Source organism: Onychomys torridus, chromosome 7 (genome assembly GCF_903995425.1).
Source record: "Onychomys torridus chromosome 7, mOncTor1.1, whole genome shotgun sequence".
NCBI classification, from domain to species: Eukaryota; Metazoa; Chordata; class Mammalia; order Rodentia; family Cricetidae; genus Onychomys; species Onychomys torridus.
This window is the reverse complement of record NC_050449.1, coordinates 69,100,118-69,110,372: the sequence shown is the minus strand read 5'-3', so window position 1 is coordinate 69,110,372 and position 10,255 is coordinate 69,100,118. Positions and strand designations below refer to the sequence as shown.

Below are 10,255 nucleotides of genomic sequence, written 5' to 3'. Positions count from 1 at the left end.
CCTCAAAGCCCACTCCACAGTGACACTCTTCCTCCAACAAGGCCACACCTGCTCCAACAAGACCACATCTCTTAATAGTGCCACTCCCTGTGGGCCTATGGAAGCCATTTTTATTCAAACCACCACACTTTGCCTTGTCATTAATTCCGTTGTTTGGACTTCATTTGAACTCTATACTTACAAAGGAGACCAGTAACAAACCTCCATGATTGATTGTTTGCTCACTTATACTTAACTAAAAACATCATGTTGCACATGAAGCTTATCTACTATAGAGTTGTTTTGTTTTGGGTGTCACTACAGTTTGCTTTTGTTTTTTGAGTTTTTGTTTGTTTGTTTTCTCTTTACTAGGCAAGAGACCAGCAGTAACCAATGTTATCTTGTCATTTTACAAACAGCTATCTTAAGACCTGGTACATTCCTACATTTCAAGTGCTTAATATATATCTGCTAAATTAAATGAATGAATTAAATTAGGATTACTCCATTTACAAATCTATGCTTTTCCAGTACAATCATGTATAATAAAACTAAAGAATGTAAACCAGTTCACGCTCTATGGTTTCTTCCTATTCCATAACTCAGCTAATCTGAATCATCACATGTTCCAAGGTTAAGTGTCAATCTAATATGATAACAAATAGAATAGATATGTCAGTTACCAAAGCTGGCATTTATATTTTAAGAAACGAAGATCTAAAGAAATTACTTTTCACACAGCTGTTATTCTAAAATATGACCTAATTTTTTAAAATACTTAAACAAAATTTTAATTATTATATGGGTGAGTGTCTATGTGAGGGTATGAGTTGTCTCAGAGGCCAGAAGGTGTCAGATCCTCTGGAGCTGCAGTTACAAGCAGTTGTGAGCTACACTTATGTGGACGCTAGGTCCTCTACACGAGCAGTCTGTATTCTTACCCACTGAACCATCTCTCCTGCCCCTGGACTAATTTTTAAGACTGTAGCATTCAGGATAATAATACTGTGTTATACACCATTAAGGAAGAGCTATTTGGTTTGAAGTAACTGCTAGATTTGGAAGTGTTCTGTAACCTCAGATTTTATGTATCAGGTTTTTTTTTTAAAAAAGATTCACATGGAAACAAAAAGACTTTTAGGTTCTTAACTGAAATACTTGCAGGACCATTAAACTCAAAACCTCCAGAAAGAGGGAAATTTGTTTGTCAGTGGATTTGTTTGTTTGTTTGCTTGCTTGCTTGGGGTATTTAAAAAAGTAACTTGGTCCTTGAAAGGGAAGATGCAGAAATCAAAGGCCTGATTGTCTGGATCCTTCTTTGTGGTCATTATTCAACTGGGTTCCCAGCAGGCTGCAGTTGAAAGGAAAAGATCCAAGTTCTGCTTAAAAATCAGACTAAAGAGCTTGCTCAGCACCCTGCTCACATTATGCTGTTTGTATTCACCACTTAAAAGTCTTTGGACAGTAAGTTGTAGGCAATGACCTCAGGCTTCTGGGATATTCTTGGATTATAGGAAGCACCCCTCTGACTTGCTTATGAGGAGAGGAATGTTTTTCATGGCTTTCGCTTTTCTCGAAGGACTCCCGAACATCGAGATCCTCGGGTATACAGGAGGAAGAACGTCACAAAAGAGAACTAGTTTTTCCTACTTCGTTGGGAGAAGGAGAACAAAACTGAGTATTTCTGCTCATCTCCCTGACTAGTGAGGACTTTCACTCCTAGAGGGACAACGATTTTTTTCTTCTCTGTCTCGCCATCTGGAAGAGTGAAGTTATATGCACAATCTATTTGAAATAATATTCATATAATTTCCCAATCAAAAGACTCCTGTGGAGCTGAGATGCAGAAACATCAAGACGATGTCAACACTGATATAAAGGCAGGGCTTTCTAAGATTTAATAGAATTATATCTCCTGAGTGTAATTATATAGGTATAATAGAATTATACCTTTTGAGTATAGCAGAAAGTGATTTTGGAGCAGATACTGCAAAAGAATCACAAATCAAAATTAGATAAGATTATCCATTTCTCCTTGACAGGTTCACAGCAGAGAGGGCGTTTAGTCCTTGAGATACAACAACCATGCCTAGCGTCCTGCAATCCGGCTAACTCAGACATAGAAATATACCCAGGACTGCGGCAAGGAAAATACGCTAGCCTGCTTGTCGCCCCTCCCCTCTCCGTTCCCGCGGGATTGGAGTAGCTCTGGGTCGCTGACGCCATCCTCATGCCCCTGGTTTGCATGGAGCATGCGCCTCCTCCTCACTTCCTCTCCAGGAGCTAGTGGAGTAAAGCTACGCCCAGGCCCGCGTCCGCCGGCGCAGGAACTTCAGCACCCGCGCAGCGGACAGCGCCCGCTACACCTGCTCACCTGCTCAAGGCTAGCTTTTCCTCCCCAGCCCTGAGCAACCGCTAGCGGCCCAGCTCCTTTCCCTCCCGGAGCCCAGGCTCCTGTCCCTGCCAGCTTCTTACTCCCCTTCTCATTCATAACAAAAGCTACAGCTCAGGGGCCCAGCGTCAGGCTCTTGCCAACAGAGAGCTGAAGAGCAAAGAAGAATGGGGTTCCTTTGGACCGGCTCTTGGATATTGGTGTTGGTGCTCAATAGCGGCCCAATTCAAGCTTTCCCTAAACCCGAAGGCAGCCAAGGTAAGTGGACATTTCTCTACTTCTGGGCTCTCTTTCATTTGGTCCAGCAAAGATAAAGCTTGGTGTGACTTGTGAGCTCTAAATCGCCTTGCCTAGTTTTTCTAACCAGATCTTATCCCTGCGTATTGATAGAAGCGTTTTGACTTCAGAGAACGAAGATGGATTTTTCTCCTTCACTTTTAAATAATAGGGCAATAACATGGGCTGTTTATAAGGATCTTATTTTGGAAAAGGGTGCAAGTGCTTGCTCTTAAAGTGGTTTGGAATTTTTTTCCTAAGATAATCTATTCATTACACATGCAGTATGTTGTGATCTCTTTTAATGTGCCAGCAATGGTCATCAAATTTTATTATTTCTAATTGAAAAGAGTTAATTAGCCAAGAATTAGAATTATATGTTAAATTTCTAATCAGAAAACAAAAGTGTGATTGCATTTAACTCAGGAAAAGCATATCAGCATTGATACTCATCATGTATACAACTGATAATCTTTGCTAATATAAATTTTATTTCATAACCACCCAGAATTATTTCTCAAAAAAATTTTCACTGTGTTTTTTCATTTTAGCAAGAAACATATCTTACCACCAAGGTAAACAATTAAATTTATATTTATGTGTATTTATTCTAGACAAACCTCTGCATAATAGAGAATTAAGTGCAGAAAGACCTTTGAATGAACAGGTAGGTCAGATGTGAAATTATAACTGCTTTGTCATTTTATTCTCATTATCATTTATTGTAATTATGTTGTGATATTTTGGCCATTTTGAATTTACGAACTCTGGGAGGTTAATAAATTGACAAAAATTAAGATGAGGAATATAGTTTCAATCATTACATGTTCTCAAAGTTATGTACCTTGAGTTTTGTATAATATATAGAGTGCCCACATGATGATAACCAGTGAGATCAATAACCACTCATAAGATTGACTAATTTACTGAAGTGTTGCATGGTTTGTTTGGTTGTTTTGTTTGAGACAAAATCTTGCTACCCAGCAAGATTTTGTCTCAAACATCTTGATTGGCCTACAACCCTTGATCTTCCCGCCTCATCCTCTTGAGTGCTGGGATTATAGGCACGAGCCACCAAGCTTAGTTGAAAATTTATCTTTTGTCAGTATTACAGGAGAAAGGAATTAATACTCAAAAGCCCTTCATTTTATCTCACTTAATCCTTGCAACAGTGCTTTATACCTGCATTTTGCAAACAAAACTAAATCTCACCGAGATTAAATCATTTGGCTTGTATACTTGGTAACTTGTGAAGCAGTGGTTTAAAATGAGGTCTGTCTCCTGTTTGTTTCTCAGATTGCAGAGGCAGAAGCAGACAAGATTAAAAAGACATACCCTCCAGGTAAAAGGAACTCATACTGCTGTTCAGTTAAATAATGTAGGTCACGGGATTCTAAACTAAAATGGATGTGTTGGGCTTGGAACTTTTCTTCCAGAAAGCAAGCCAAGTGAAAGCAATTATTCTTCTGTTGATAACTTGAACCTCCTAAGGGCAATAACAGAAAAGGAAAAACTTGAGAAAGAAAAGCAATCCATAAGAAGGTCCCCATTTGGTAACAAACTGAATGTGGAAGATGTCGATTCAACTAAAAATCGAAAACTGGTTGATGAGTATGATTCTACCAAGAGTGGACTGGACGATAAATTTCAAGGTAAATGGTTTCAAAGATGCTTTGCTACCTTTTTTCACCTCGTTTTGAGTTTTTCATTACATATTAAGAAGAGGTCACATGCTTTCAAATATATCTAATATGCTCATGACCTTTCATTTGTCAAGTCCAAAGCTGACATAAAGCCAACATTTACTGATCATATACAAAAACAAGCCACTCTAGAGCCTCAATTTCCCCCTTAATGTTTCCTTTACTAAAACAGGTGTGGTGGCTCTCACCTGTCATCCTAATACTCAGGATGCTGAAGAAACAGAACCGTCACAAGATTGAGTCCAGTCTGGGCTACATAAAGTACATAAAGCCAGACTCCATCAAAAAAAAAAAAAAAAAGCAATAAAAGTGATGGTGGTGATTAGTTTCCTTACTGATGCTTTAAAAAATTTTAAAACCTGGTATCTGTATTTAAATTATTAACCATTTTTGTTTATTTTAAGAACTAGTACAAGTAAAATATTACTTCTTTAAATAATCAGATGGATCAAATATGCCCCGCATGGTGAGATGTCCACTATTCTCTTTTGACCGTTTCCTCATCCTACCCTTGTTTATCTAGCCATTCTAGATCGCGGTTTTAACCCAGACTTCTCTGGGCTATACACCAATTTTCTCCCTACTTAATATCTTGCCTTAGAAATTTCAGGTCCACAGAAAACTGAGTGTATACCAGAGTCAACTCATGACCTCTATTCTCCTCACAAATCCTCTTCAAAAAATTTTTCCTTTTTTTGCTAATATTTATCCTTTTTGCATGACAAAAATCTAGGATTGAAGTCTTTGTCTTTTTTTTTCTTACCGCTTCAATCCTAATCTTCCAAAACTTATTCATTTTGCTTCCCAAGTTATCGCCCATGTTTAAAAAAAAAAAAAACTATTATCAGCTGTTACACACCTTTTATCCCAGCATTCAGGAGGCAGAGCCAGGTGGATCTCTGTGAGTTCAAGGCCAGCCTGGTCTGCAGAGTGAGATCCAGAACAGGCACCAAAACTACACAGAGAAACCCTGTCTCAGAAAAAAAAAAAACTACTGTTATCAATCTCTACTATCCTTACCCAATACCCAATCATGTCTCATCTGAACTACAATCAAATCTTTTACAGATCTCCCAGCAACCACTCCAGCTTTTTTCAATCTATTCTTGATGTGACAACTGAGTGGGCTTTTTATTTTACAAATATAAAATATTGAAATATATGCATTCCTTTCCTTGCAGGGAGTGCTCAGTATCAAACCTGGGGCCTTGTGCATATCAGGGGGTTAATCACTCTACCATTAAACTACAGCCACAGAGCCCTTGAGGTTTTTCTTTTTGACAGTATTTCCTATATAGATGGTCTTAAATTCATGACCCTCCTGCCTCAGTTTTCTGACTACTGGGATTGAAAACATGTGCCACCATGACCAGCATGCCATTAGGTTTTGTTTTGTTTTGTTTTGCAATTTTGGTGTTGTTTGTTTGTTTGTTTTAGCCAAAACCTTGCATGTAGCTCAGGCTAGCCTGGATCATGAGGCTCCTATGCCTCCACTAGATTTTGGGATTCCATGTGATGAGCAGAGCATGCCCTCTTTATTTTCCATAAATCTCTTTAGTGAACTCGCACTTCTCTTAGGACCAAAACCAAAATCCTTCATATAGTTCCTATCTCTATAGTTACTGTCAAACACTTCCGGGTTTGTCTGGCATCCATGATCGGATAGACACTTTGCCCCTTGCCTTGAACTTCCTGTAATTTGAACTTTTATATTTGTGGCTGTAACCACTTATTGTCTCTATCCAAAACTGCACCGAAAAGCTCACATGAATAGAGACATTATAGGCCAGTGCCTGAATAGTCATTAATTCATTGTGTGATTCTATAAATAAGTGAAGAAATGAAAGAATGTGTAAGGGAATAAGTGAACTGACGTAAGTAGGCCTTGAGGAAGTAAGAGTATTTTCAATTCTGCAGACGAGTGCTTGGAAGTGAGTACAGGCTTTCTTCTCTGTCCTTATTTTGTTTCATGGCAACAAGAGAATTATGCTGATTATCTCAGGGTGGGGGTGGGTGCAACTCCCAATTAAATGTGACTTTCACAGAACATCATAGCCTGAGGAGAGTTTAAAAGTGTTGAGTGGATAGAGGCAATGATTTATGTTTTGCTACTTGGGGAATTTAAATCTTGAATCTACTTTTTAACCTAAGGTATGTGGACCAGAAGCAAATAGACACTGGGCATAAGTGCATAAAAAATAAATTTAATCACTCTGGTTGAATAGAACATTTGGTTTAATGAAGTAAAAAAGAATGTGATATCTGCCTGATTTGATTAGTCACACTGGTGGTAAGCACCAGCAGAGACACGGAATTGCTCGTGACTTGACCACTAACTTCAACAGCTACTTTTTAAATCGTTCATTTTACTGCCGGCTTGTAGGTTTACAGCTATAGGGCTGGTCCTTGTGGCTTTAGGCTTATCCCGGGATTTACTTTAACTTTACTTGAGATCCTAGGGAGACTGAGTCAAGGGTCTTAGGGAGAATGTTTTATGGATGAAGGTCTAGTTTCCTTTCAGAGTCTACAAATCCTAGAGCCAGAAAGCCAGAGAGTCTGAACCCACTGAGACATCCGAATAGACCATTAGCGATGTGCAGGAAGCAGAGTGAGGGAGAGAGTCTTTGGCAGGCTATGTTCTCAGACCCCAAATCGTCTTTAAGGAAGCTCCAAATTCAAACTTTTGTCTTGCCAATTTCTCCTTATGTGATTTATGCTCCTTTGTGTGTTTGGAAGCAGAAATTGATCGTGTAATTCCTACATTGTGGGCTATGAACTAAATAACAAGCTCTGTGCATCCAGGGATCATGCTGAACCCAGTCATCACTCTACCCGTGTCTGACAGATATTAAGACTTGAATTCAATTTGACTGAAGAAATGAATTCGGAGTGTTAAATGAGATACTAGATACAGCCATCACTCTACCTCTTGTGTCTGGCACATATTAAGACTTGGATATGGGGTTGAGGATTTAGCTCAATGGTAGAGCGCTTGCCTAGAAAGCACAAGGCTCTGGGTTTGATCCTCAGCTCTAAAAAAAAAAGAAAAAAGAAAAAGAAAGAAAAGAAAAGAAAACCTCTCTCTGGACAGTGGTGGTGCATGCCTCGCCTTTAATCCCAGCACTCAGGAGGCAGAGGCAGGCAGATCTCTGTGAGTTCGAGGCCAGCCTGGTCTACAAAATGAGTTCCAGGAACTCAGCGCAAAGCTACACAGAGAACCCGTCTCAAAAAAAAAGACGGATTTAATTTTACTGGAGAAATGAATTCTAGGTATTACATGAGATATTAGAGATACAAGCTATAACAGGGAAGATAATGGCAGGGCACAGTCCTTTGATGTCTGTATAGAACACCATAGCTGCTTGAAGGTTTAAAATTTGAATCCATGCTGGCTTCTTTCTGAGGCTTCACACGGGGAACATAAAGCACTCCTTTGTGCGCAGCTGGGAAATCAGCGTGAGATATTCTTCTCATTTTCGAAGAGCTTGGGGGAAACCGGTGGAAGGTAAGTGCAGTGGCCAAGTGCTTCACTTTTAACCGCAGCTCTCAAAGTTCCACAGTGGGAGATCTGAGTTCCTGGTGCAGCAGAGGAGGAAGACATTTCTTCTGAGTTACCAGCATTCTCCGCATTGGGAAGTAAATGAGCTGAAAAACAGTCATCTAGGTTCTTTTCCAGCTTCAGCAGGCAGCCAACATTCTTTCTTCCTCAGATCCTAAGGGAGAAGCAGAGAGGGAAGTAAATTCTTCCACCTCCGCAGAGGCGGAAGACTAGTCCCCAGCGCCTGACTTACAACCCACAAATGGAAATTTCAGACCGAAGTGATAGAGAGGCTGTGCTCCTGAGAAACAGATGAAGAACTTGACCCCCAACCAGACCAGAGGGGAACTAATTTTATGATTCTTGTCACCCTGGCACTTGGGTCTCAAAGGGCTTGCAGCTGAACAAGAACTCAGCCTTTCATCTTAACAAGCCTGTGTCCAAAGGCAGGAGGAGGTGTCTGCCTGGGGCTGCAGATGCCACCATCCCCATAGTCTAGAGGAAAGGCCCATGCCATGGGGAAATTCCCTGGCCAAATCCCCTAGGGCCTTGGAAGAAAAGGGCAGAATTGGGATGGAACTAAGTTGTTCTTTCTTTGAGGGAACGTGATAAAGATTATATTTACAGTGCTGGGAGTAATGGTACATGCATTTCATCTCAGCACTCTGGAGGCAGAAGCAAACAGATCTCTGTGAGTTCAAAGCCAGCCTACACAATGATGCCCTATCTCAAGAGAAAAACAAAAGCATTATTCACAACATATCCGGCAAGGAATTAAATTTCCGTTTTCTCCAGAAGTTAATCACAATTCCTTTTCTTAAAAATCTAAATCCACTATGCATAATTACAGTAGCACACTCTTCCATATACTACTGATTGATTCAAAAGGTGCATTTAACATCGTATTTCATCTGCTCCTTACAACTCCATTAAAATCAAATCAAAGATACCCTTATTATTTATACTTGCTTGTTTTATTGTTGTTTTCAGTAGGTTAGGACTCTAACCCAGGGCTTTACAAAGGCTAGGCAAGCACTCTACCACTGAGCTAAGTGCAGAGCCCAATACCCTTATTATTTTCCACAGTGATCCAGGGTTGTATAGAGAACAAGAGATATCACTGGGCTAAACTACCGATCTTTCCCATCTGTGCCCATACGATGGGGAGAGTCACGCTTCAGAAATTGGATCTGCTTGATACAGTATAGATTTCTGGGATTCTTGTATGGCTGGAACAAGACGTCCTTACCCTCATCCCCTTTCTCCCTCACGGTATTGGATGTCATTGTCATCCTCATTGTTCTTGCTGTTTAGAGTTTGAGTTTTGTTTGAGACAGGGTCTCTCTCTCTGTGGTCCAGCCTAGACTCAAACCTGTGGCAGTCCTCTTGCCTCGGGCTCCCAAGTGCTAGGACTGCAGTGAACCATCACACACAGCCCCTTTTCCTCACTCAGAATGATGCCTTGCTTTAGTCTGAAGTTGTGCTGCCAAGTGAATTCCCAGGAAAACTAAGGACATATATTCACAGGCTTCTCTGCAAAATTCGGATGTTGTTGATGCAGATCTCCTGATTTATCTCAGTATTTTTATTCCAAGCCCATCAAATAAGTTCCCTGTCTTTTGGAGATTGGGGTTCATTATTGTTATTAAGCTTTAACATTAAGCTTTGTAACATAGAGGTACTCTAGCAGCCAGCCATGGCAGTCCATGCTTGTAATTTCAGCACTGGAGAAGCAAAAGCTGGAGGACAGCTGAAAGTTCGAAGTCAGCCAGGGTGACACAGTAGGCCACTATCTCTAAATAGATGAATGATAAATAATTATAATAAAAAATATTTAAGTATTTCAAAATGTATAGGCTATAATATGATGCATAGACTAGGTCTGTATTCACCTTGATGTGAAGCTGTGCTTGTTCTGTCTAGATGACCCAGATGGCCTCCATCAACTGGATGGAACTCCTTTAACCGCTGAAGACATCGTCCACAAAATTGCTACCAGGATTTATGAGGAGAATGACAGAGGAGTGTTTGACAAGATTGTTTCTAAACTGCTGAATCTTGGGCTAGTAAGTTGTTTGTATGAGAGCAAACTGAGTTCCTAGAACTCAGTGTCTTCTTAGCACTTAGACTCTGCAGTATCTTTGTAATTCAGGTAACCGAATGTTCATGGGACACCAACTTGGTACTGGGCTCCAAAGGATTCCCTTGAGTTCACCAGAAGAGCCAGATAAGCACACACCCCCATCACACAAGCTGTTAGAGAGTCTTATGAGCTTCTCGGCTTGCCAGAGAATGGCATGTGCCCAGTTGGAAGTCAGGACAGGTTTCGGAGGAAGAGGTGTTTGAAAGGAGCCGAGAAGGGAAGTC

At 40.3% G+C, this 10,255-nt stretch overlaps 1 protein-coding gene across 1 annotated transcript in view; it reads left to right on the top strand.

The window, feature by feature from the left end:
• The first annotated feature begins 2,202 nt into the window (after positions 1 to 2,202).
• Scg3 (secretogranin III) overlaps positions 2,203 to 10,255 on the top strand; it is a 41,737-nt gene continuing 33,684 nt past the window's right edge. The window contains exons 1-5 of the mRNA XM_036192766.1: positions 2,203 to 2,629; positions 3,262 to 3,314; positions 3,944 to 3,989; positions 4,084 to 4,299; positions 9,812 to 9,954. Of these exons, the coding sequence (XP_036048659.1) occupies positions 2,539 to 2,629; positions 3,262 to 3,314; positions 3,944 to 3,989; positions 4,084 to 4,299; positions 9,812 to 9,954 (549 nt within the window). The 5' untranslated portion in view covers positions 2,203 to 2,538. The remainder of the gene's footprint in view (positions 2,630 to 3,261; positions 3,315 to 3,943; positions 3,990 to 4,083; positions 4,300 to 9,811; positions 9,955 to 10,255) is intronic.